The sequence below is a fragment of the Mauremys reevesii genome, linkage group 1 (assembly GCF_016161935.1).
Source record: "Mauremys reevesii isolate NIE-2019 linkage group 1, ASM1616193v1, whole genome shotgun sequence".
NCBI lineage: Eukaryota > Metazoa > Chordata > Testudines > Geoemydidae > Mauremys > Mauremys reevesii.
In genome coordinates, this window is record NC_052623.1 from 253,454,636 (window position 1) to 253,482,216 (window position 27,581).

Genomic DNA, 27,581 nt, shown 5'->3' on the forward strand with positions numbered 1-27,581 from the left:
GTACACTGCTCCAGGTCCTGGCCCAGGGACCCTCTGAACCAGTTGCCTACTATGTTTCTTTGCTTCAAGTACTGCTGCATTTCCCTGGGCCACTTCCCCACAGGCACAGGTCCCTACTCACTCTCAGCAGCCCACCTTCTCTACTCTGCAGATCCCTGCCTACACTGCTCTGTCCAAGGTGCTACAAGGCTGCAGTCTACTCAGGACACAATCTTCTTTCCTCAAGCACCTAACAGTAACTGAGTGACTTTGCCCCTGCAGCTCCTTTTATGTGAGCCCACTGGGCCCTGATTGGCTGCTCCTTGCAGCCTCTCTCCTATTGACTGCTTCCCATGCAGCCTCCCTAGGGCTCTATTAACCGATTCCCTGCCAGTGTGGGGCAAACGCCCCATCACACCATTCTTTTCAGTTTGCAAGAGATCTGTCCCCTTCAGCCTATCCATGGAGTCCAAGATTCTTTCTTCTTTCTCCTTATATCTTCCTAAATGCACTGTTTTGTCCCCAGACTCAGGATGACCTCACACAGTTCTTCCCTGCCTGTGGATTTGTAAGTAAATGGGCCTTCGATTGTTTTTGGTCACACCTTGCTTAATTTCACTAAAGACAAGTAAATATCTGCTTTCCCTCCTATCTGAAAGAAAACCTGTTTCTCCCTGAGTTTGGTCACAGCCTTTAAAGCATAAATATAATTATCTATATTTTCTCAGATAGTGTTAATACATACATTTCAGATTATTTTAATCTTAATTATATAAGAAAAGACCTTACTTGATACACTTTTATAATACAGTAATATTGAATACACTCATTTGATCCAATTACTTATCATTTAAGGTTCAGATCTTCTTCATAGTTAAGAGGTTTTTCTCCTTCATTCACTAGGTTGATTATTTCATTTCCCTTTTATGCACATGTGCCTTCATTGTCTCTGCATGATGACCAGGCTGGTCCTACAAACAAATAGATGTTCTTTTGTCTAAGGCAGACTGTGCTTATGCATTGCTTACATACATTTTAAGAACACAATTTTAACACATATCAATACCTCTTTGTACATACCCCGTATATACATCATGCAAGTACATTAATGATCAGTGAATTATTTCCTTTCTAGTGATATATTACATGCCAACTTATATATCATGACAACAGTGTATTAGATGTAATGAGTATGTCAAGCCTGCCAAGAGTTGCTAACAGTATTGAATCACCAATGGTCCTCTGTATCACAGTTTGCTATTTTACTGCATGTACAATAGAGGCCTGCCAAATGGACTGCTGGTTTTGCAAAGTTGTACCAGAGCCATGACTGAGAACAAAATATGACATGGGTCTCTGTTACCATGACCATACATACAGCACAATCACTCTCTAGCAGGAATTAGAAAACACAGGCAAGAGCATCAACTACTAAGCTTCCTTCCCTTCTAAAAGTTCCTACTGGCATTAATGTCTCTTTCAGAGTCTCCAACTATTCTCAGTGGGCCAGATCCTCAGCTGGTGCAAATTGGTATTGACTGCAATAAAATTATGTGTGTGTGTGTGTGTGTGTGTAAAGTCATACTTGGGTATAAGTGTGTGTAAAGCCATACTTGAGTATAATGTTTTATCGCTTGTACAACCAAAAGTCCCACTGTGGTCAAGCAATGCGGGATTGGGACAATATATAAAACAATGAGCTTTTTAGGATGATTTACTCTTTCCAGTTTAAATTTGCTCTGGGCCTGATTCACTGTTACGCTAACGGTGCTTTATACCACTCTGGCAACGTGCAGGGTCCTTAAAGTGAATGTACATGTAATTTACATCTGGCACTGTGTAAGCAGGCCTAGTATAACTGAGAACGCAGGTCTATACATGGAGTTACTTACACAGGCTCTTCCTTGTTTTTTGTTTTTTAACTTTTCACTTTCTGTTAATAAACTCAATAGCCAAATTCTGGCTGGTCTTGCCCATAAGCTGGGAAAAAACAGCTGAAATAACTGCTTGGTTTCTGCATCACATGGTAGAAGATGTTCACCACAATCCTGGCTCCCTTGATAAGCTGCGAGCACTGTATGGCATGCGTCTTAGAGGGAGGTAACAGAAAGGCTTGTCCAAAGGGTCTCGGTCTGTCAATCAATATGAGTACGCCCCCTGACTTGGCAACGGATCATTACCTAGCTATGCTTCACCCTCTGCTGATAGCCCTTCCTCCCAGTGAGCCTGATTCTTGGTTACTACTCAATGGCTCCTTTGTGCTGGGGTAAAGCAACCCTGTGGGGGCCCAGGAATATCCCTCCAACCCATTAAAAATGAGTGGAAGCTGCAGAGCCTCAGCATCAGTCAGGATCTGACCCTTTATCAGCAAAGACATTTTTTAATGCGGGAGTGGTAACAAACAAAGCAAAACATATTTGATTCCTTTCACTGTAGCCATTTTCAAATTCAAATATCTTAGCTGTTTTGTATTTAACTCAGAAGATGTGACTACTTCCCACTTTACAGAGCACCCATCATTCAGCATCTTAAAGCACTGAAAATGTTAAAACAGTGTTTTTAAAAACAGAAAATATGGGGAGATTTTTAAAATTCTACTTTAATCAAAGAGCTGAGTGACATAAACGCTACTAGTCTGAGACCTTAAGTGCCCAGTGTCAGCAAAGAGGTGAATTTTACAGCAGTTATAAAATCTGGACGTAGGCATTTATATAGAAACACCAAAAAGCCCTTTAATTAACGTGGTGCTATGGGGCATTGCTATAATAATACGGCTTCTGCAGTCTCACTTTTGACCTGCTCTACTAATGAGATGTACAGGCCCTGGGGGCGATGGCTTGATGCTGTACATGGAATGTTATACAATAATGTGCTTTAAAAAATGTCATTATTACTATTTTATACTAATGCCCCTAGCCCTTCCATCTTCATAAAAATAAAATAGTCCTTTGTATTTTTGCAGTATCTTTCATCTCTGGATCTTTCACACTTGAAGGGATAGACTGTAGTTAGCCCTTACGTGGCCATGCAAGAGGTGGTGTGAAAGAGAGGAACAACTCCCACGGCCTCTTGAGCCACCTGCATAATGGCTGATCACAATCACAACTCCTGGGTTCAGGGGAGTGAGGAAGGCTATGCTCAAGTTGCTCCCTGTAACAGGAGAAAGACACTGCAGCCTAGAAAGGGTTAACAGGTCCAGGCTGGTCACCTGGCTGACTGGTAGGAGTATGAAAGTAAGGAGAAGCTAGCTCAAAGGAAAAGGGTGTGTTGTCTCTTTTGTGAGGTGGCTAAAGTGGAGGGAAGGTTTCTGGGAATTATTTACCAGTGTTTGTCAGTTGACTGGGGTTTTTTAAAAATTATTGTTTGATGGATAACGAGCAAGCCCGAAGGAAAGGGCTTTAAAAGGATTGAGACTTGAAGCTTTATTTCCATTTTCCATCTGGTGAATCGCTTTGGCACTGATTCAGGCAGACACTTAAGCACATGCTTATGTCCATCCTTATTCCGAAAAGCACTTGACTTCAATGGGATTTAAGCATGTGCTTAAATTCTTTCTTGCATAGGAATGCTAGCCGGAATTGGGGCCTTTGGGAAGCAGATCTGGCAAGATGACAGAGAGGGGAGAGGAGCAGGTGGGGCCATAGCTCTGGCTCCATATACACTGACCATCTGAGCTGGCTGGCTATTCAGAAGGAATATGCGGTTCTGACTCTGAAATGTGCGTCATTTGCAATATCTGCTCTTTAATACAATGTTGCTCAATCTGCTTCCTTGGGAGGCAAGCTCAGGAAAAAGACAGGCAGAAAAAAAGGAAGGTTTTATTTCTCACTCATTCAGAAGCAGAACTGTTTACTGAAAGCAGAATATATAGTACTGAATATTCAACAGATGACTCACAGCTTTTGCAAAGTCCTGAGTGCAAATGAGTCATGGCCCAGAAAGAACAATTAACAGGCTGGCTGTCCTGTCCCCATGTTTAAAATATACTTCCAAAATATGCTGTGTCTTTTGGGCAGTCAGGGTATGTCAGTATGTGTAAAACCCTTCCCCCTAGCCTACACTTTCCTGTATAGACACATTGCATTAGCCGGATCCTATTTATTTTTCTAAAGCTCCATGCAGGAATTAATAGTTTGAGAAACCCTGATTTCAAACTTTTCACGTCATTCTGTTTTAGGGGAAAAACAACCTTGTGGCAAAGCACTTGGGAATTCGCTGAAATTAGTAGAGAAAAATAAAAAGCCCTGGTGGACTTTGGGGATCCTATGAGAACAGCACCACCTTGTGGTCTTTAGCAGAACTGCACCAATAACCAGTTTATGGTATCTAATGTTCACGGATGGGATTTTCAAACAGTGAAAATATGTAATAGCTATATGTACATAGTTAAAGCCCTCTTCTTCACACCTCTTCTCCCCCCCGCACACTTTTGTTCCTCATACAATGAAGCGTTATCAATTTACCTCCCAACCAAGCAAGCAGTTTTATATTGAGAACATCTATATACTGGCTTCAGAGAACTACACAGTAAAGGATTAAGTGATTTAGCCATTCCAGTAAAAGTTCCCAGAAATTCTACACTTGATGCAGAAGCCACTGGGTGAAGCTCTATGGTCTGTGTTATGAAACAGATGTGGCCAAATCATCCTAATGTCCCTTCTGGACCTAAAAGTTATGAAAATGGATGACATTAGGCCAGGACAGGTTTGTAATTAATTTTTGCAGGGAGAAAACTGATGGCACCAAGAGCCCCCATTCACACTGGGAGGTTATTGCTCTTACCTTATATGTCAATTATTTAGTAACCTGCACTTTGCTTATATTCTGAAATACTCTGACACACAAAATCTTCTCCATACATGTTATAGTTTTCTCCAGTAGAAGAGTACTTCCAATTATGTGAAAATCAGTAATAATTGAATTCATTTTGAAAACACTGAACATCCAAAATGTCCGAGTCCCAGTGAAAAGCCTGCCAAGAGAAAGTGCTTGGTTTTTTAAAAAGTGTGCAACTTGCCAAGCCTATAGATGAAATTCCAGCGGTAGGTTCTGCCATTTCTTTACCCAGTTTTGATGCAGCGATGATGACAGGAAAGAATTGTCATTTACACTGCTCTAATAGTGTAGGGGTGCCTTAAACTGGGTGTAAATGTACTGCTAGGATAGCATAAAGGGGCCTTAGTGCAAATGAGTATCAGCTACTTGACCTTTTTTATTCAGAATTCACAGCTAAATATAGCCAGGTATTGCCACTGCATCCCAACACCGCTATTAGTGAGCAGGAGAATAAAAGAAAGGGGGTAAAGAGCAGAGCTATGAGAATAACTGATTTTTGTGGTTGTTGGCTGTTCCAAAAAAATAATAATTTGGGGTGATCTGAAACAATGCGTTTCAAAACTTTCAGCAAACTGAAACAAAAAATTGCTTGAAGTCAAACATTTCTCTCATTTTGAGCTTTTTAATCTTTTTTAAAAATGATAAAATTGAAGTAATTTCAAAATAAAGTTGTTTTGAATTATAAAACCAAAATATTTGTTTAAAAAATGTCAAAACAAAGCATTGATTTTTTTCATATTTATTTTTGGGTTTTTGGTGTTTTTCAATGTACACAATCTAGTGAATTCAACATGAATTTGACAAATGTTTCAGTTGACCCAAGCCTGCATTTTGTGGGGAATAAAAAGTTTCAGCCAATGAAGTTCACACAGTGCTAATGAGTGGTGATTTTCTTAGTTGTTTGTTATTAATGGCAACTAGTTGATATCTTAAAAAAATAAAAAATAAAAATCCCCAAAGTAAACCCCATAATTAAATATAGTGGGTTAAAAAACCTCACTATAAATTGTATCAAATGTTATTGTCATGCTGTACATATATATTAAACATTCATAAAAATGCAACTGCTTTATATATCAAGATATGTCCCCTATTAACATCTACTCTTCATATATCATGCAAACAGTAGATTTACCTAGTATATCTACCTTCATAGCATCAGCAGAACTCAAGGGTGTCAACTGTAATACACGTTTTAGATACGCTTAATGCGGCGATCAGTTTACTCACCATGGGACTCATTTATATTGAGCCCTCAACCCATTTCCTAACGCATATTGAAATAGGATTTTAAAGCACTTCTGAATAGACTGGTTTTAACACGGCGACCCCGTCAGTGTGGATGGGATCACACCACGATAAATGCATTCTAACCTGAAAGCATGCTCCAGGCTCAGTACTGTAACTAGCATCTAAACATCTTTGCAGCATATGAACCAGAATAACTAGCTCTGTGTGCATCATTATACAAAAATGTATGACTTTCTTTCCTTCCATTGGCAGTGCGGCCCAGTGGGTGGACTGAGACTCAGGAGACTTGGGTTCTATTCCCAGTTGTGGCACTGGGCAGCTGGGTGACGTCGGGTCAAGTCACGGCACCTCTCGCTGTCTCAGCTTGCCCCTCTGTAAAATGGGAAGAGGGATACTGAGTTCCTTTGGAAAAAAACACTATGAGATCTATTGAGAAAAGTACTAAGTAAGAGCAGGGTGTTAATTTGTAGTGAATTGTAAATCAGTAATAGCATTACCACCACCAGAACATATACTTGCCAGAGGGTAGGGCCTTATTTTGTAAGAATCAAGGGCTCTTTCCTGAAAGTGTGTTTTTGGGTTTGGGGCTTTTTGTTTTGTATAACCATTGTATTGGATAGTGTTTGAATAGGCTTTCCATTTGCATTGTGATAGCTGTAACTGTTCAGATCTCAAAGCCCTTTCCCCAGGGCGTTTAACAAGAAATCTAGTCTTGCATGCGGTCTCGCTCCTTCACCTTTCATTCCAAAGGCCCGCTTTGGCATTGTGTCTTTACTGCTGCCTTGTCTTCCCCTTCTCCCCCCCTCACTGAAATGGCTTCTACCTTTGCCCAGACACACGTCCACTAGGGGATTAGCTTCTGGGCCCTTTGTCTACCAATTCTAATTTGACAATATAGTTAACAGTAAGAATTAGTCTTAGATAATCAACTTATTTCTTTCTGAAATTCACATGTATATGCCCCAAGGATCTTCATCTCCTTGGGATTACTTAGGGATACCAAACAAGTCCAAAGAACTTTCACTCAAATGTTTCACTTTCATCATTCTCTTTTTTATAGAACACAAAATGGCCAGACCCTCAGTGTACATCTACTGAAGAAAATGGCACCATGATGATTCATACCAACTGAGGGTCTCCTCCCAATTCTCCTCCCACAAAACAAGTGAACATCACATTCCAGGTTTCAAGAGTTTTGCAAATGGTCCTCAAGTGTACTTAGTTAGATGCTTAATGCTCACTGAAACTTATATGAGTTAGGTGCCTAAACACCTTTGAAGACCTGGGCCTTAGCTTCAAACCTTGAATACTGTTCCAGCTGGCCTGAGTCCTGGTGAGCAATACAGATTGCAAGCATACTAGGAACTCAAAAGCATCATCAACTCCACCAGTTTCCAGCACAGGGATTCCTACTAAGTACAAACCTGACCCTGAAGGGAAGTTCTGCCATCAAGCACTGAGCCAACTGAACCTGTCTAGACACTGCATCCTTTCCCTAACCCACTTTTTTCTTCTAAAGTTCAATAAGAGTTTCCTTGTTTCAGAGCAGAGAGAGAATTATCTTTCAGTCTCTTCTCTGGTAAGCTTGCTTAACATGAACCATGCACTAGCTGTGCCATGTCAGGAAATCTCATTACAGGGCAGAGTTCAAACAAATCCAGAAGAAAAATGCTTTATTTTTCTAAATAAGTCTAAATTTATTCATCACCCTAGTAAAAAAAAGTTTGGATTACAAGTGTATGGACAGTATAAAAAGTACAAAACAGGTTCCATAGATTTCTAATACATTAATACAAAGTGCATGACTACAGACAGTTCATCTTGCATTACTACAGGGAAAGGAAGAGATGGGAGGAGGAGGGGAAGCAGTCTATGGTTGAAGTCTAGCAATAAATAAATAAATACAGAAGTAGAGATGATCCACATTATAGCACATCCTACCACCAGTACTGCAGCCATAAGTACAGAAAATCATGGAGACTAACTCAAATGTAAGTTGGTGTGTAGATACAGCTGGCTGAGACTCTTGCATGAGTCTTTGGAGACAGACTTAGCAAAGCAGCCAGTCTAACTATCCATTTGATTGCAGGTGAAGGTACACTACGTAGTTTTATCCTCCCATTAGAATTTAGTCAATGTATTCGGGGGGGGGGGGGGGAGAAACCACCACAAATAGGGGGGACTATAATCTCCATTTTCTCTGACATCCCACTAAGAAATTTTATTTATTTAATAGAAGGGGAAAACCAAGAAACCAAAACCCAAAACTAACTTTCTGCTTTGAGGGTGAGGGAGGATGGGGGCAAAATATTTTTGTCGCTCTCTTTTCATCCCCTGAATGTTTGCCTTTCAGAAAGTGAGCTTGCATTGAAAATTTCTCTATAAACCAACCCTCAGTCTTCCCACCAAAAATTTAATAGTAAAGCCAAACAGAAGAAAACTCAAGTTTCTAGCAGCCCATTGCAGAATATCCCCAAAGATTTTTTTTTTTTTTAAACAAGTGTCCACTTCCCACACTGTGCAAGTTAAATCTTCATAAAGGTAACATGGAACAACCAGGAGCTAAAACTGCTGCACACTCAGTGAGAAAGCGGTTTTTACCCTAAAGACAAATCTGGAGCATAAAGGAATGCCACAATCATTTGTGCACAAGTTTTACCAGGAATGTGCATAGGATTTGTTTTGCCAACAACATGCACACAGAGCTGCCTCTATTTAGAATGGAGTAATTTTTAACAGCACTTACAGAATTTACAATAGGTCCAGTGTGCACGGAAGTGTTGCTTTGGTGTGTGCGTGTCTGTAACAGAAGACATGTCTATACTGCAATGACAGGGTGTGACTGCAGCTCATGGACGCACCCAGCTAGCTTTGCTCTAGCTAACTCGGGTACCAATAGCAGTGTAGCCATGGCAGCATGGGCATCAGTGAGGGCTGTACAAGGCTGCCCACAATCCTGGGTAATTACTCAGTTGGACAACCTGTGGCGTCACGCTGCCACAGCTTCACTGCTCTGGTAGCAGAGCTAGCTGGATTAAATCACGCCCTGGGATTGCAGTATAAACATGCATACAGTTCACAGGACTGGAAGGGTCCAAAACAGGAATCGTAACCCCACTGAATTTCATGCTTGGATTGTTTTGTTTCAATTCCTGGGGCAGAAAGCTGGCCCCACACAGTACGGCTTTGGTTCTGTGTCATGTTCAGAACCAGGAAGGTGCCTAGAAATGGCAGAAAATTTATGAGATCCTCCTGTGAGAATTCAACAATTCCAACCCCGAAGCTGCACCTAACCTGGACCCCAGGCGGCTTCCATGGTTCCTCTCTCAATCTAATCATGTGCAGTACTGCACAAGCCCCAGTGCTTGCTTTTGGGTTGTCATTTATTGGTTTACTGGTCACTTGTATTCAGGAGGAACTGGGAGGTTCTATACAGGTGTCTAGACACAGCGTGCCTCCACTCTTTGTGAATATTGAACATTTAGGTCTTCTTGCACTAGCATTGCTCACATTACCTGGCTTTGCCATACAGGAATGATGAAACTATTTGTCTTGGTTAAAATGTCAGTAGTACAGGTTTAGCTCTCCACACCTTTTAAAATACATACAAATGAAAATATTGTAAAGAGTTAAAAATTTCTATGTATAAGTCCATGTCACTGAATCACATATCAAATGAAATTATTTCTCTGGTTGGGGAGGGGGTTTAGCAACTTAAAAAATGCCGAACACAACCACTGCTTCTCTCAGTACAGGAATATTAACTACATACACTTTATTATACAAGAAAACCCACCCTCAAAAGTTCATTCATGGAAGGGATGGGTAGGGGAAAAGATAAAAACAAAAACAAAAAACCCTTAAAGACAACCTCGCAGCAGCATTCAGCTTTGCTAAGTGTTCCATGGTATCTTAAATATTATGTAGTATTTCTGAAAAGATACAAACCGGCTTGAGAGTTTGTGGAATTGTAGCAGTAAAAACACCAAAACAGTTCTAAGGAATAGTCGTCTTTTGGCAGCATAGCAGGTGTCCATAGTGAACAAAGGGTCACTTTCTAGCATTTTCCAGACAATAAGAGGCTCCGTATACACCTTCCTACAGTTAGCCAAGGAAGTCACCATCCTTCCTGGTTGGAGATGGCTGGAGATTGGGGTCCCTGTTGTTCAGGCTTCTCAGTTGCTGACTTCTTATTGCTACAGCAAGGTTTGAAGAGATGAGTGTCTATAAGGACTTCCCCGAAACGCCCTTTGTAAATTATTCCACAGCAAACTTTTTGCCTAGGGGAAGGAAAGGGTGGGGTAGGAAGAGAGATGCAGACACAATTTTATATATAAACATACATAGACACCCAGAAGTAAGTAAGTTAATTTAATAGCACCAGGACACTACAGTTTACAACCTCCAGGGCCACTTGGATATCATGGTGATAAGCATTTTTATGGGGCCTAAGAGATTCAGACTCATTTCAGTTCTGGGGGAAGTTTCCTTCCATCATAAAACAATAAGGGGGGTGGGAGGGTGGGAAATTACACGCACAAAGTAAAAAGCCCACTAAGAACAAATAAACAAAATCATGAGTGCGAAAATCGACTAGACAGCTTTAATTAAAAAAAAATTCTCAGCCTAAGTGTAGGTCTACCACTTTGCCAGTAGCAACACACAAACACAGCTGCTTCTTTGCTGAACTGTATTTGACTAAATGTACCTGTAAGAGGCCAACTTAAAGAACATAAAAACAGCCATACTGGGTCAGACCAAATGTCCACCTAGCCTAGTATCCTGTCTTCTGACAGTGACCAATGCCAGGTGCCCCAGAGGGAATGAAGAGAACAGGTGATCATCAAGTGATCCATCACCTGTCGCCCATTCCCAGCTTCTGGCAAACAGAGGCTAGGGACACCATCCCGGCCCATCCTGGCTAATGGCCATTGATGGCCCTAGCCTCCATGAATTTAGCTAGGCAATGAAATCACAGCCATTTCAATTTGAAAGGCAGCTGAACAAGGGATTGCTGCATTTATAGTGTCTAGCAAAATCATAAAAGTCTCTGCAAAATTGGGCAATACCTTACAGTTTCTCCAACCCCCAAGTTTCTTCTGACCATGATCATGGGTCCGTTATAAAATGTCTGTCAACAAGACATTATGAACTAACTGCATCTAACATTAGGTACGCAGAGACCAAAAATAAAATAGATGGCCAAACAATTATTTCTCTCCAAGCCCAAATCCATACTTTCTGTACTGTTAAATTACTTATGCCACATCCTTAAAACGCCATGCTTGTCACCAGCTGTTTGCGAATGCTGTTTTATTGCTGAGGAAACAGAACAGAAAGCCTTGTAATTAAAATGAATTGCTGGCTGCACGGATGTGTGTTTGGTTGCTTTTTACCTTTTCCAGTATGAGAGATCTAAAAAGGAGAAGACTGGTGTTCTGCTGGACCCAGGGCTCATCTCGGTGTCGGAGCCATCATCAGATTGGTTACTGTAACAGGGAGACTGAGCGGGGGAGGCACTTGAGGTGGTGCTGTGGGCATCAGAGTCTATAGGGGGAAAAAAAACAACTGAAGAATTAATTGGGTGTAACTAGCTTCTTTCCTTCCCTCAGACCGTGGAAAAGTCTGATGCAAGCAGCACTATTATGGCCAGTGAGAATATTAAAAAAAGCTGACAATTGCTGCTCTCTGTTGGCACTTTCAAAGTTTCAGAGATGATCATTTGTCAACATTATGGAAACGTTTCATGAAGGAGGAGGATCTTGGGGTAAGACAAAGTGGGACTCAGAAGGCTCTGGATTCAGTTCCTAGAGCCACCACACATTTCTGGTGTGACCCTGGGCAAGTCACTTCAATCTCCTGGGTGAAATCCAGGACCCATTGCAGTCAATGGGAAAAAACTGATTTTTCATAGGGCCTGGATTTGGCCCTCTGTGACTCAGTTTCTCCATCTGTAAAATGGGGATAATACTTCCTTCCCATCACCCTGCATTTCTCTTATCCATTTGGACTCTGATCCTGCAAAGACTTACTCTTACCAATGAGACTACTCACAATGTGCAAAGTTAGGTGTGCAGGTAAGTTTTTGCACAATTTGGGCACTGGACTGCAAGGGTTGTTTCTGACTGCGTATATATACAGTGAATAGCACAATGGGGCTGACATGATTGTTGCCTAAAAGAGGCTGAAGTCCATCCTTTGAGACACTTAAAATTACACTACACAAAGCATTAAAAAAAATAAAATAAAAAAAAGATAACTTAACAAGGTCTTTTCAGTATTTAGCATCTATGAAACTTCTGCGCAAGAAGTTATTTTCTGGGACAGTTTCAAATCACTGAAATCAGGGGCTTAGAATAAAAGTGCTTTCTCCCTCAATTCAACTCATCTCCTGGCATCTGCAACTTCCCCACCCTGAGCTCAGATGTACATCATCTACCCCCGCACACACAAACCCCTCCTAATTCCACCCTCAAATAATTCAAGGATGAAAGGGTTGCATAAACATTTTCTCATTTAACCACTGACTGCACTGGACAGTATCTAATTAGACCAGTTAACAATTAACTACTTTGGCAATAAACTGCCTTCCTAAAACTGTCTACTTACTGTGCCGTTTGAATTCCTTTTGCAGTTTGCTGATTTGATTGCTCTTTATCCTGCTTCCAGAGAGAGTTTTCATTTTCTTTGGTTTCAGTGTTGTTTTAAGACTGGGTCCAGCCCTTGCATCCACCACCTGAAAGACAGCATGGATACATTTAATTCCCTCTGCCCACAATTCTGTATCAGAACTAGGGCCTGATCTACAGATAAAGCCGCTCTGGTCTAATTCAAGATATTTTAAACCAATTTAGTTCACTTGTGCAACTGTGTGTGTTGACACTCATTTCAGCTGGGCTTATATCAGGCCTAAGGCAAGGCTACACTTGCGAGATGGAGTGCATTAAAGCAGCCTTGTGCGCTCTAACTCACGATGCGTCCACACTGGCAAGGTATGTAGAGTGCCTGGACTCCGCAGCTAGAGTGCTCCTGGTAACAACATTTGGAACAACATTTGATGTGCCCCCACTGGAGCGCTGCAGCGCCAGTGTGGACGTCCTGGTCTGATCGGCCTCCAGAAGTGTCCCACAATGCCTGTTCTAGACACACTGCTCATCACTTGGAACTCTACTGCCTTGCCCTCAGGTGACCAACCGTCAGACCTGCCCTTTAAATTCTCTGGGAATTTTGAAAATCTCCTTCCTGTTTGCTCAGCCAGGCGTGGAATGCTCTCAGCAAATCCTTCCAGATGGCCATGCTTTCACGCGCCAGGCGATCCCCAATATGGAGCAACGGCGACATGCTGGACCTCAGTGTTTGGGGGGGAGGAAGCTGTCCAGTCCCAACTGCGCTCCAGCTGTAGGAATTACGATACCTTCGGGCAGATATCAAGGGACATGATGGAAAGGGGCCATGACCAGGATGCAGTGCAGGGTTAAAGTGAAGAAGCTGCAGAATGCCTACTGCAAAGCCCATGAGGCAAACCTCCGCTCCAGTGCTGCCCCTACAACCTGCCAGTTCTACAAAGAGCTGGATGCAATACTTGGGGGCAACCCCACCTCCACTCCAAGTACTACCATGGACACTTCTTCTGCCTTGTTGAACTGGGCTCTGGAGAAGGAGGAGGAGGAAAGCGGGAGCGAGGGTGCTAAGGAATAGGAAGACACCCCGGCATCCCTAGATGCATGCAGCCAGGAGCTGTTCTCAAGCCAGGAGGAAGGTAGCCAGTCACGGCGGCCAGTGCTTGGGGAAGGACAAAACACCAGAGGAAGTTCCTGGTAAGTGGCTTTTATTTTGGGAAGGAAGTTATTCGGTGCGGGCTCTTGGGGCGAGAAGGTTTAGGGCTGCATGCATGCCTAGATGCGGAAGCGGGCGTTGATGTGCTCTCTCACATCACAGTAATCAGCCTCAGCGATCTCTTCAAAGGTCTCATCCAGAAGTTGGGCAATGCGCTTGCGCAGGTTTCTTGGGAGAGCCACTGTGGTCCTTGTCCCAGTCAGGCTAACATGTCCCCCTGCCCCCCACAGCAACGTGGCACAGACTATTGCTGCACACAGGCAAAAAGCATATGGCACAGGCCGGAAGCCGCATTGTAGTAGAAGACCCTCCCTTGCTTCCCAGGTCACCCTCAGCAGCAAGGGATCTTCCAGGACAAACTCCTGTGGAAAATGTGATGACGGTGTTCAGTATAGGGGCCCCCTGAAGCTGTTGGCTCTCCCCAAGGCACAGAAACTCAGAGGACAGTACAGCCATGAAAGGATCATGACCCTGTGCTTACTCACCATTTTGGGGCTCCTGTGGGTTATGTGCACTCACTTTTGAATGGGCAAATTATGCTATTGTGTAGACTGTGCTTGCCCTTAAGTATGAGGGAATCATTGCTCTGTCTGGTGTGAACAATGCTGCCTCTGTTAAGTGTTCATTTTGCCTTTACAGATGCAACCTTGAGATCTCAGCCGTCTGTGTTATCATCAGCCGAAGGACTCCAACAAATTAGGAAGAGGCCACATAGAAGCAAAGAAGACATGCTGCATGAAGTAATGCAGCAGACCCTGAATGAAAATCAAAAAGTGAAGAAGTGGTGGGAAAGTGAAAGGAGAATCCACCAGCAGAACGAGGAGTGCTGGCACAAAAGCACGGAGCTCCACGAAGCATGGAGCAGCTGATAAGCATCATGGAGCACCAAGTGGACTCGATCCAGGCTCTCGTAGCCATGCAGGCAGAGTACTACCGCACCCGCCCTCCCTGCCCCCCCGCAGCCCTTGTCCCAACACTCTTTCCCTTGTGCCCCCATGTCACCTCCAACCCACTTTTCCCCTTGGAAAACTCTACTGGTTCTATCTGGGTTCTTATCACCACCAGCTGCCTCCAACACCTGTAGCTTCACCACCAAGCCCTGAAAACCAAGACCCTTACCCACTGCACTCAACTCCCATCACCATGCATTAGAGCCACCCTGAAGTGCAGCACTCATTGCACAGCACTCCAGACAGGACATACGCAAATCTGATTGTACCAATCCCCACCCCACCCCTTTGCCCTTTCTGTTTCCCAAGCAGTTGTGTTTTTCAACAAATGTATTTTCCTTTTCAATAAATGGATTTTTTGGCTTTGAAAACAGTCTTTATTATTTGCATAAAGTAAAAGATACCTTAGCCCAGGAAAGAAACAGGCACTGCAAGTCAGCAGAGCAAACACAGATTCCTACTAACATTGGAACTACTGCACTTCACTCCCATGCAGGGCACCAGACATTACTGGTGGCTTTCAGCCTCAAATTGCTCTCTCAAGGCATCCCTAATTCTTGCAGCCCCACGCTGGGCCCCTCTAATAGCCCTGCTCTCTGGCTGTTCAAATTCAGCCTCCAGGCGTTGAGCCTCCAAGTTCCATGCCTGAGTGAATCTTTCACCCTTCCCTTCACAAATGTTATGGAGGCTACAGCACACAGATATAACTGCAGGGATGCGGTCATCGGCCAGGTCCAGCTTCCCATACAGAGAGGGCCAGCGGCCCTTTATAAGTCCAAAAGGGCACTCCACAGTCATTCTGCACCGGCTCAGCCTGTTGTTGAACCGTTCCTTGCTGCTGTCAAGGCTCCCTGTGTAGGATTTCGTAAGCCACGGCATTAACGAGTAAGCGGGGTCTCCAAGGATCACAATGGGCATTTCGACTTCCCCTACAGTGATCTTCTGTTCTGTGAAAAAACTCCCAGCTTGCAGCTTCCTGAACAGGCCAGTGTTTCAAAAGGTGTGTGCATCATGCACCCTTCCGGGCCAGTCTGTGTTAATGGGGAGGGGTAGCTCAGTGGTTTGAGCATTGGCCTGCTAAACCCAGGGTTGTGAATTCAATCCTTGAGGGGGCCACTTAGGGATCTGGGGCAAAATCAGTACTTGGTCCTGCTAGTGAAGGCAGGGGGCTGGACTTGATGACCTTTCGAGGTCCCTTCCAGTTCTCGGAGATTGGTATATCTCCAATTATCACCTTTATTACCTTTTTAATGTCAATTAAATGCCCACGGTGATCCACAAGTGCTTGGAGAACCACAGAGAAATACCCCTTCCAATTAATGTACTCGGAGGCTAGGTGGGCTGGTGCCAGATTTGGAATATGCGTTCCATCCATCGCCCCTCCACCGTTAGGAAACCCATTTGTTCAAAGCCAAAGCCAGCCACAACATCATGCATGTAACCCAGAGTCTCAGTTCTTCTGAGCAGGATGCGATTAATGGCCCTGCAAACTTGCATCAACACAATTCCAACGGTCGACTTTCCCACTCCAAACTGGTTGGTGACCGATTGGTAGCTGTCTGGAGTTGCCAGCTTCCAGACTGCAATAACCACCCACTTCTCCACTGGCAGGGCAGCTCTCAATCTTGTGTCCTTGCACTGCAGGATGGGGATGAGCTCCTCACAGTGTCCCATGAAAGTGGCTTTTCTCATCCGAAAGTTCTGCAGCCACTGCTCATCATCCCAGACTTGCATGACGATGTGATCCCACCACTCAGTGCTTGTTTCCCCGAGCCCAAAAGCAGCATTCCACAGTGGTGAGCATGTCCGTAAATGCCACAAGCAATCTTGTGTCGTATGCATTACTCGAGTCGATATCATCGGAGTCCTCACTGTCAGTTTGGATCTTATGGAATAACTTGACTGCCAAACGTGACGTGCTGGCAAGACTCATCAGCATATTCCTCAGCAGTTTGGGCTCCATTCCCACAGATCGAAAGGGAAGACAGAGCGCGCAGCACAAAAAATGTTGAAAGATGGCGCCAAATGTGGACAGCAGCACAGGGATTGCTGGGATGCGAACTGATGCATCACAGAGCGTTGGGACAGGACCCAGAATGCCCCGAACTCCCGCCCCCTTCCCACAAGCCACAGTGCCAGAATGGGAAGAGGTGTTCTGTGGGATAGCTGTCCATAATGCACTGCTCCCAATGCCACTGCAAGTGCCGCAAATGTGGCCACTCCAGTGTGTTTGCAGCTGTCAATGTGGACAGACTGCAGCGCTTTCCCTATTGCGTTCTCCAAAGGCTGGCTTAACTCAAAGCGCTCTACATCTGCAAGTGTAGCCATGCCCCTAGTCTACATGAGAAAGTAAAACTGGTTTAAAATAACAGCTTTAGTTAAACAACTGCAACTTTCTTGTGCATAAAAGGCTTCAGTTTAGCTCGCCCCTTTATTTAAGGCCATTTAAACCAACAGACGAGAGTGTCCACACTGGGTTTGCACTGGTTTTTAAATCAATTTATGCTAACTTCTGTGTTTAGGCATGCCCGAAGCAATGAACGGCATGTTTAGCTCCCTTGTTGCTGTCAAAAACTCTCCTGGAAAGATTGATGACCAATTCCCCCCCCTCCCCACGAAAATGGCTCTTTTTTCAACCGCAGGCCCAAAGCAGATTAATATATCAAATCAGAGAGTGGGAATGATTGTGACACACAGTCATTTTAAGTATTTCACTCAGCCAAGCTGATTTATATGTTACTTCAGCAAGTCACCTTGCTTGTTCAAACTTTCCAAAAAAAGAATTCATCTTTGGGATGAGGCCAAGTCTGGAATGTTTAGTCTCAAGGGAGAATTCTGGAGAAATTTAGGAGCATGTGAAAAATGAGGGGGTAAGAAGAGAACTGTCTCCAACAATCACTTGCATCTTGTATCAGAAAGTTCAGAGCAGCTTTTACAGGTGCTGAGGAGTGAAGAGAAAACACTTGATGGTCTCTCTCTAGTGGAGTGGACAGAAGGGGAACATGAATTACAGAGGGGAAAAAATAGCCAACTAACGTGATTCCAGTTTTTCTTTGATCCTGCTGGCAACTTTTTCCATCTTTTCACCAAAAGGACACACGCATTGCAGATATCTCCTGAGCGGACTTCATGGAGCCTGACAAGAGAAGACCTTGTTTATTATTTAACCTCTTGTAATCAACCCAATTAATATAAAGAGACAATAGATTCTCAGGCAAAGATTTTTCCAAAGAGACTAGTGATTTTTGGTACCTCACTTATTTTTAAATGTCCAACTTGAGACACCTTAAAAGTGCTTACCCTACAGAAAAGTGCTCAACACTTTGGAGAATCTTGGCCTAGCTGTATTAGAACAAACCTCATCCATTTAAAGTTCATTTTTAAGTAATCCCAGTTGATCTGATGAACACGCCATTCAGCTCTTGAACTTTTCATATACATTTCAAATAAAAGCTCTGATCCTGTAAGAGTTCCATGCGCTGCACTCCTGCTGAACTCTATAGATGCTCTGTGCACAGCCCAACAACTTGTAAACATTGACATGAAGACTGCACTTGTTTGCTTTCAATAAGCCTATTAAAAATGTTTCCCTTACAGTTAAATCTTTTTGGAATGATTCAAAGGAGATAGATTATGGATTTTTTTTTTTTATTGGCTAGTTAAGTAAAAGGACTTTGAAATACTGTAGAAGTGAATGACGTGTCTGGGTTAGAGAAGTCATTCTTTGATGACCCAGTGTAAGACTGCAGGTTCCACCTTACCAACCATACTGAATAAAGCCTACAGCAAGCTTCAAAACTCCAGTTTAAATAAAAATGTGGTGGACTGTAGCACAGCCTTCCTTTAGCCAAGGTCAGCAGCAAGCAAGCATGCAGATAGGTGCAGCTTTACATTAAAAAAAATAAAAATAAAACCACCACCAGCAGTCAGTATAAGTCAATATAAAGACTCATGGGAAAAATCATTTCTTGACAAAGAGAAATACAAGAAAGGCAAAGAGAGGCCTGATCCTACAAAGAATCACTCAAGTGAATAATTTTTAACACGTCAGTACTGCCAGTGTTGCCAATGAGACTAATTGTGTGTAAAACTAATCATAGGCGTAAGTCTTCCCAGGATTGTGGCCTACAATTTCACAATAGCTAAGCAAAGTGGGTTAAGAAGGGGAAGTTGGAGAAATATGACAAAGTGGACATTTCTCCAGAATAAAAACACTTTTATGGGAAGTTGGAATCTCAATCTTGTTGCACTAATTGCTATGGCTAATTACAAAGTAAAAGTTTTAAATGTAATAAAAGAAAGAATTAGGAGCTGTCAAGCAGGAACTCGCTTCTTTTACAATTTGGTAAGACAAAGTAAGACAGAAAGAGTTTCAACGGTCTTGTAAGGTAGTTCCAAAATGCTAAAGAGAGTTGTTAAACCTACTGTTGAATTATTTTTAAAATTATACAATGGCCCTCACCAGGGCTTTGAAACTGCCTAATTTCCAATGCTTTTTAATAGGAAAGCTAATTCTTCAGGCTTATTTTACACAGCACAGGGCTGGAAAACTTCTACTAAGATAGTAGACCCCTCCCCTCCACTGAGAGGGGCAACATTCCCACAGATTGATGTGGTTGTTCTGGATAATCCTAACTACTTACGAAACCTGTTTGGACTTTTAAAGATATTTACTAGCTAAATAAATACTTTTATTTCTTCCCTATCTAAGGTTTTACACCTCAGAAAGACTCCCATGGGCCTGGCCTCTGCATTCTTTTACACCTTGTACAGCAATTGACACCTGTAAAAAGGGAGTGCAAAGTGTTTCCACTCTGATTAGACAGCACTTTGCAATAGAGAACCAAATGGCATAGGTCCTCAGCTGAGGTTGACTAAAGGCAATGGCGCTGTGCTGATTTACACCAACTGAGGATCTGGCCCAATGTTGCCTGCCGCTCGCGGTAGAAGTATGAGGCAGCTGAAGACTACACTAGGCCTGATTCTGGTCAGAGCCTTCAGTACCTCACTTTGAGTGAGGCTGGTAACTTTTCATGCTTTGAGACAGAAATCCTGACTAACTAAAATGTAAACCCAATTTTGAATAGCATGTGATCTTACCCAAAGCAATTCTGGAAGTCTCTCTCATAACGTTTACTATCAGTGAAACGAGAGCTGGAAGACTTTGCTCTGCAGATACAGCAACCCTCTATACTCCGGTACATCTTTGGTTTATGGAAACCAAACATCTTTTCTTCTCTGCTGGAGCCTGTAGAACAAGCAGAAACAGTCATTATCACTTTAAGATACAGCTCAAGGATAATTTAAAGGGAGGAGCAGCTTCATGTGCAACTTTGCAAATTGATGTTACACCGCAGTCCAGTACAGACAACACTCAGCGGGAATTGCTAAGGCAGGAGGTCCCCAACGCGGTGCCCGCGGGTCCTGGCCGGTGGTGGAGCATCTACCAAAATGCCGCTGAATTTCTGTGGCATTTCGGCGGCGACACCTCTCGATGACGCTGCTTGCCGCCAACAAGTGACATCGAGAGGCGTCGCCGCTGAAATGCCGCAGAAATTCGGCAGCATTTCGGCGGGTGCTCCACCGCCACCATGGTCCTTGGTCTGGCACCTGCCAGACGAAAAGGTTGGGGACCACTGTGCTAAGGTATGCACTGTCATGATTTCGCAGTGCCTCTTAGGAGGACGGGTGTTCAGAATATGCTTCCTTTGTCAAGCACAGATAGTTGATGTCTCTTGCACCCCAAAGCAGAGGTATTAAGCAAACCCAGACATGTGACAAGGTCACCTAAAAAATTGTTTAAGAGCCACTTTAGAAATGACATGGTGGGGGTTCTCTGTTTACTGATGCTCAGCGACTCCATAGCAAATATTCAGTTCACAAGTTTTTCCTAACTGCTCATCTCGTCAAACTAAGCTGTGGCTCTCTGGCTTGCATACCACAACCAGTAATCCTGAAATACATTATGGATGCAGTTAATGTGCAATGGAGGTATTTGTTAGCCTCCGGTTAGAAAACAACTTTTTATGTCTAAACTCAATTTTTGGAGTCCCTGAAAAACAATAAAAGGGGAGCCCCAAGATGTTGTTGCCCTCATCCCCCAGTTACTTTCCAGAGTGGAACTGTACATAGGCCCTGATATGGCAAAGCACTTAAGAACATGCACATGCATGATGACTTTAAACATCTGAGTAGCTATTATCTGACTCAAGCCCTTAATGCAAAACAAGTTTTTACAGGCCATCCAAAAATTGTAAGTAGTCTCTATCATAAACACAGAGGTACTGTTCCCATAAAAAAAAAAGTTCTCTTTTAAACTAATAGTGTTATAACTTTGGCTTATACAACCCAGTTTAGTGAGCAAGGTTTGCCCTCTGCTGCTGATCATCAAGGACTACAAGCAGCCAAACTACACAGAAAAGGAATAGCTGCTTAGTAGCAGGAAGGTTCAACAGGCAGGATCTCTCAAGCTGCAACAGATATCAATTTATAGACCCAAAAAAAAGAAAAAAAGGTGACACAAATAAGATAAGGTCTGAGAGTTTTTGGTTTTTATCATCAAACCAAGAGACCAGGTGATTACGTTGTCAGAGACTCCATCATAAACCAGAAGATTTTTGGGAGAAACCAGGCAAATTAACAGGTGCCACTGAAAAGCTGCAAACCAGCCTAGACCTGGTGTTAGCCCTCTACACACAGGTGAATTTCACCCCACTGTAAGTAGTTCCAGCCCCACATAGGCTCTTAGGGCTCTCTCTTTAAAGGATCTGGAGGAAGGCATCACAGTAGGGTTTAAGCTAACCAACAGCACTTCAAGACCTCAATGGAGAAGGCCAGAATTTGGAGTCTTGTATAAAGCAAACACTCTCACCACAAGCTGCCTAAACAGTAACTGTTTTTTTAGCAGCTTAAACTCAAACAAAGTGGTTTATATTTTGGTGTACTTCATTAAACCAGTTAATTATTTCTGCTGCAGTAGCACCCCACGCCACCAATCAGACTCAGGTCTTGTCTGTACTAGGTGCTGTACAAACACATAGGAAGACAGAATCTAGGCTCCAAAGAGCTGGGTATGACAAAACCACTTTCTCCTTGCCACTGATGAATGGGCAACTCCTTGCCAGGTCTCAGGGACTTCACCATTCGATCCTACAGAATCCAAGCATTCATTTTCAGCAAAGATGAGGTTTCAAGCCCTTACACTCCAGGAGGTAAGTCCTCAAATGTGACTTACAAAGCATTGCCTTCTTAACTCTGCAGGCAGACAGCCTGAAATTGCCTAAGGCCCAAATCCTGGTTCCTGTTCACAGCCCAAGCAGGCAAGCTGAGGAATTCCGCCAGGGTTAGAACAAAAGCAGTCTCCACTGCTCTCTCCACTCAACCCAGCCCATTGCACAGCCATCACTCTAGCCTCAGGGCTTCACTTGGCTTTGAGACATTCACTCACTTCTATGAAGGAAGAAGAGAAGCAGCTGATCCACCAGACTTGTCCTCAGATTCTGGTGTGCTAATGTGGCACAGGAGCTACCATGGGAGGAGCTGGGCTCTGCCATTCACAGATGTGCACATCTTCAGCAAAGGCTCCCCAAAATCCTGCCCCACCACTCCTGAGCCACCCAGGTTCACTGCCAAGAGGGCCATCCACCATCCAGGAGGACTTTGATGAATTAAGGCCTGTGGGAAACTGGGCAAGTGTTCTGGCCAGTGACCTGAGTGGCATGTCAAGGGTTGGTTAAACTCAAAACAATTACTTTGCTCTTTCACAAAAACATCTCCAGTGGCATTTAGCCTGTTGAAGTACTGGGTAATTTCTGGCAAAGAAAGGAGGAAAATCTGGTTCAATGAAATGTGAGTTGGGAAGCTAAGAAGGGCAGCAAGACAAACACAAAGAAAGATTTAGGCTGTCTTCCCACTATGACAATGTAGCGCCACTGGGCATTATACACGGCCAAGTATGGTCCAGTTAGTCTCCCCTGATTAACAAGATGCATCTTGTGAAGAAAAAAAAAAACACACACAAAAAAGAAACAAAAAACACACACATGACTCCAGGCACTAAGGAGTTATATATTCTGCATGTCTGCTTATATATTATGTTACCATTCAATGTGCCCCTTCAAAAGTCTCTTGACAGTATGGTATTTACCAAGCTTTTTGAGATGGTCAGCAATCATATTCACCTGGGAGTTTGTAACAGTTATTTTAGGTTTTGTTTACGGCAACTCAATGTTTAGCCTCCAGCTTGGTGTCCTTTACTTTACACAGTCTGGTACTAGCTGCTGGTACTTCTGTCTCACTGGTGAACCCAATAACCCATGTAATAAAGGTTTTTATCTTTACAGGAGAGGCATGGAACTGGTCTTGGAAACTTGTCTTGATTGTTCACTTGGGGAACATTTCTAAGCTTGAGTCTCTGGGAAATGGGGGATGTCTCAGCTACCACCAAGTATTTATACTGTAGTGGGACAAGAATCACCATTTTACAATTAACACTTGAACAAGGATTGGCGTCAGATATTTATAGTAAATATTCTGTTGTGGGATTGTTGCTTCCATTCTCACAGGCACAGCCTTTCAGCACCAAATTTCAATAGAAGGAAAACTAGTGCCATCTGTTTCCCAGCTGATGAATGGACAGCAACAGCATCACCATACGTCATTCTTGGATTGAGAAAAAGTTACTAGAGAAACCACAAGTATAACAGATTTCTCTTTGACAACTGTGTCCAAATGCAGTGTTATAAATGGAAGGCGTCAGGCAGAGTCACATTTAATCCACACAGTTGCCATTTGAACACTATACACTAAACATACTGTCAGCTGATGAATTTAATAGCTAACATAGATCGCATTGGAGTTTACGGGCGCTGACCAGCATTGCTATACTTAAAGCAGTGTCTGCTTTTCCATTCTAAGCCGTTATTATGTGCCCAGTCATTGGACACCTAGTTTCTATGGGAGTGAGGCATGCTTAAAAACTGCATAACTAGGACCTTAAACATTTTTTTATCTTGTTAAGTTTTGTATCTTAAGATCCCAAATCAGAAACTTTGGGTTAGATCTTCAGCTAGTGCAAATCAGCACAGCATCTACACTCTGGCTGAGGATCTGGCCTTGAACGTGCAGACTGAAATGCATCCATACTGAATGATAGATATTTGGCTGCTGTAAGCGGGTGTCGCTCCTTTAACTTCAGGGGAGTTGCATCAGTTTTCACCAGCTGAGGATTTGGCCTGTTATATTTAAATCCACGTATACATCATCAGATCATATCTTTTAAAACTACCAGCCACGTGAGAGTCAGAAGGGGATGCTATGCAGCAATGAATTCCAGCAGAGGCAAGACAGGATTCCTCCTGGATCTTGGGAACCACACTTGTACTCCAGGAGCAGTGGTTGAAGTAGACTGAAGCAGGTGTGGGAACGCTCACTGTACCAGCCACACAGGAGGGGGACCTGTGGGAGTTTCCTCCTTTGCTTTTAGCAAAGCAGATGGAGTTGCACTCCCCCTTACTCTCATCTACTTGAATTCTTGCTCAGCAGCAACTCTGCCACAATCTGAAAGGATGCAGGGTGCACTCTCCTCTGCAATTTTGCCAGCTGAGCTGGAAGGGATAAGGGGGGATACAGGGCCAACACCCCACCCCTTTGCAGAAGGCTAGCATCATCAGAAACACTTTCAGGAAGCAGAGCCCCTTCTGCCTAAGAGATCTGGGGTCAGTCCATGAGATACAGGAAGGTGGGAAGAAAAGACTCCTTGCACATCTATGCATGGCTGGGCACAAAGCTAGCCTACACCACACACAAAGTTATTTCCTCTTTGATCCCCAATTCTTGTCCTGACTGGCTCATAAGAGTTCCCTCTGCAAAAGTTGATGCTGACCCAAACATCTGCATGAGAAGCAGGAAGACAGAGAAATGCTTGCTGTGTCAGATGTGCATGAAATCCTCTCAACTTGGAAATAAACGGTGAATCCTGAACTCTAATCTTTCCAAGGGAAGGAGAAGCTAACTTTCAGGGATTTATTGTTGTTCAGTTGGTTGCCTTCTAAAAAAAAAAAAAAAAAAAAAAAAAAAAGGTGGCTGATTCCTTCTGCATTCTTCCTGACCACAGAGGTTGAAGGGAAAAACACCTCCAAAATAGAAAAGACTAACTCAAAGATGTATATAATTCCATTTTTATACCTAAACAAACAAAGAAACACACCTGAAATTTGTGACACTTAGAGAAAAACATTCCATGGCTGTTTCACAAAGAAAGCAGCTTATCTGAAAAGCAGAGGGATGACATTCCAAACACTCGGCACCTGCTCTATTCCTGCCTCCCTGCTCTAGCCCTGAACTCATTCACCCTTTGTGCAGCCCAAATTCTTCACTTGGAAGGGCAGAGAGGAGTAAGAAGGAACCATGCTGTTAACCTGATTTCTTCCTCTGACCCACAACAATGGTCTATATTCTTGGCTGGTGTAAAGCAGCGTAATTGCCCTGAAGTCAGTGGAGTCATGCTGGTTGACACCAGCTGAGGATCTGGCCCATACATATTGATGCAGACTGCTCCTGTCAGCAAAATCTCACAACGCTGATTTCTACTGCACATGGATAAAGCAGAGAAATATTCAAGAGTATTTTCTTAAAAGACACTGAAATAAAGGAAAGACCATAAGCCCTGGAATGCACACCTGCACATGAGAACAATAACTTCCTCCAAAACAGCCTATGATGCCACGAGCGGGGTTGCCAGCCTCCCTAGTAAATACTTCAGGCCTCTCCCTTGGCTGGACTAAACTGGTATAGTCCCACTGAAATCAACGGCATTATGTCCATTTCCACCAGCTGAGGATCTGCCTTTGAATCTTTGATAAAGAAATAACTCACCCTGAAAAGGCGTGTTGTCCAAAGGGAGACCTTCACTACAAAGTTGTAAAGTTAAAACTGGGCCTTAACCAGTTGTATTTTAATGTGTCTGAAGTGGAAAGGCTCCAAGGAAATAAACAAGAAAACTAGTGTCAACTGAAAATGCTACTTTCATCTTCACATAAAGAGAGATACCAGTGTAAAAGTGTTCCAGTGCAAAATGAGGAGACTAGGATCTGAAGTGTGCAACCTTGAAACTCCATATATGCACACACACTATAAATTCCTTTAATATCTGCCCACCTACCCACCACACCTCCCAAAACAAAACAAAAAAAACAAACCCACCCCCCGCACAATATGCGTTGAAGAGATCAAGAAATCTTTCAAGGGTACTCTGCAGTCAGAACTGTATCGACACTTTATAATGAAACTTCACCCTGTGAATGTTGTTCTTGATGATCAATGAGGCCCAGGGAAAGTTAAAACTAGATCACCTGGAATGTTTTTACCTTCAAGAACATGTACGCTAACTCCTGTGCAGCTAGTCCCCTGCAACAGTGCCGTGCTTATGATGTTCCACAGAACTCAATGAAATTTTAACATGTACCAAATACAAATGGCAAACCAATGTCATGAAATTAGACTGGTTGACATTTCTTTACTGTGGTTGAGCCACATGTAGTATATTGGCTGTGTCAAAACTATTGTGGGTAAAATTTAAAAAAAAAAAAAAGTCACCTAGATGTCTCTATCTCATTGATTTTCAGTGGGACACAGGCACTTAAATTATTTAGACTATTTTGAAAACGCAACTTAGTGCCTAAGTCACTTTGGTGCTTTTGTAAAAAGTTGCTACTACAGGAAAGCTGGCGTGGGCTGTGCAAAGCACAAAAACAGGATTTTCAGAGGGAAAAAAAATGTAGTGGTGGGGGTGTTCCATCTGCAGCCATTCCAACTTGAGCCATGATCTTATTACCTCCTATAACCTAACCAGGGTCAGATCCAGTCAACCCTTGAATAGGAAAAAAAACAGGAGTACTTGTGGCACCTTAAAGACTAACAAATTTATTGTAGCATGAGCTTTCGTGAGCTAAAGCTCACTTCTTCGGATGCATAGAATGGAACACACAGACAGGAGATATTTATACATACAGAGAACATGAAAACATTGGCCAAACCGGACAGTCTCTACGCAAAAGAATAAATGGACACAAATCTGACATCAGGAATCATAACATTCAAAAACCAGTGGGAGAACACTTCAACCTTCCTAACCACTCAGTGACAGACTTGAAGGTGGCAATTTTGCAACAAAAAAACTTCAAAAACAGACTCCAAAGAGAGACTGCTGAACTTGAATTAATATGCAAACTAGATACCATTAACTGTGGTCTAAATAAAGACTGGGAATGGTTGGGTCATTACACCAATTGATTCTATTTCCCTATGTTAAGTTCTCCTCACACCTTCTATGGGCCATCTTAATTATCACTTCAAAAGTTTTTAGCTCATCTCAATTGATTAGACTCTGCCTGTTGGTATGCATACTTCCACCTTTTCATGTTCTCTGTATGTATAAATATCTCCTGTCTGTGTGTTCCATTCTATGCGCAAGAAAAAAAGAGCTTTTTAGCTCAGCTCATGCTACAATAAATTTGTTAGTCTTTAAGGTGCCACAAGTACTCCTGTTTTTTTTGCGGATACAGACTAACACGGCTGCTACTCTGAAACCTTGAATAGGAGATCTCCAAGGAAAACATGAGGTACTGTATGAGTGGTGCTGGTGATTCAGTTACTGAAGCTCATCTGAGTCAGTACCAAACCAATGGCTCAGCACTGTCTGGGGCCATGTGCTTTCTGAGGTGCAGTCTT

General features: G+C 43.0%; 1 protein-coding gene across 5 annotated transcripts in view; it reads right to left on the bottom strand.

The window, feature by feature from the left end:
• Nucleotides 1-845: 845 nt before the first annotated feature.
• The window catches only part of SINHCAF (SIN3-HDAC complex associated factor), a 33,166-nt gene continuing 6,430 nt past the window's right edge, over nucleotides 846-27,581 (bottom strand). For 2 of the 5 annotated variants that reach the window (XM_039519187.1, XM_039519174.1), the window contains 5 exons: nucleotides 19,953-20,100; nucleotides 17,889-17,988; nucleotides 12,676-12,802; nucleotides 11,463-11,613; nucleotides 7,723-10,346 (listed from right to left, as the gene is read on the bottom strand). In XM_039519187.1, coding sequence (XP_039375121.1) covers nucleotides 10,184-10,346; nucleotides 11,463-11,613; nucleotides 12,676-12,802; nucleotides 17,889-17,988; nucleotides 19,953-20,080 — 669 coding nt within the window. In that variant the 5' untranslated portion in view covers nucleotides 20,081-20,100 and the 3' untranslated portion in view covers nucleotides 7,723-10,183. Of the gene's footprint in view, nucleotides 951-5,950; nucleotides 5,997-6,289; nucleotides 6,439-7,722; nucleotides 10,347-11,462; nucleotides 11,614-12,675; nucleotides 12,803-17,888; nucleotides 17,989-19,952; nucleotides 20,101-27,581 lie in introns of those variants that run through there. The other 3 variants (XR_005592458.1, XR_005592460.1, XR_005592459.1) reach the window with 3 other exon arrangements.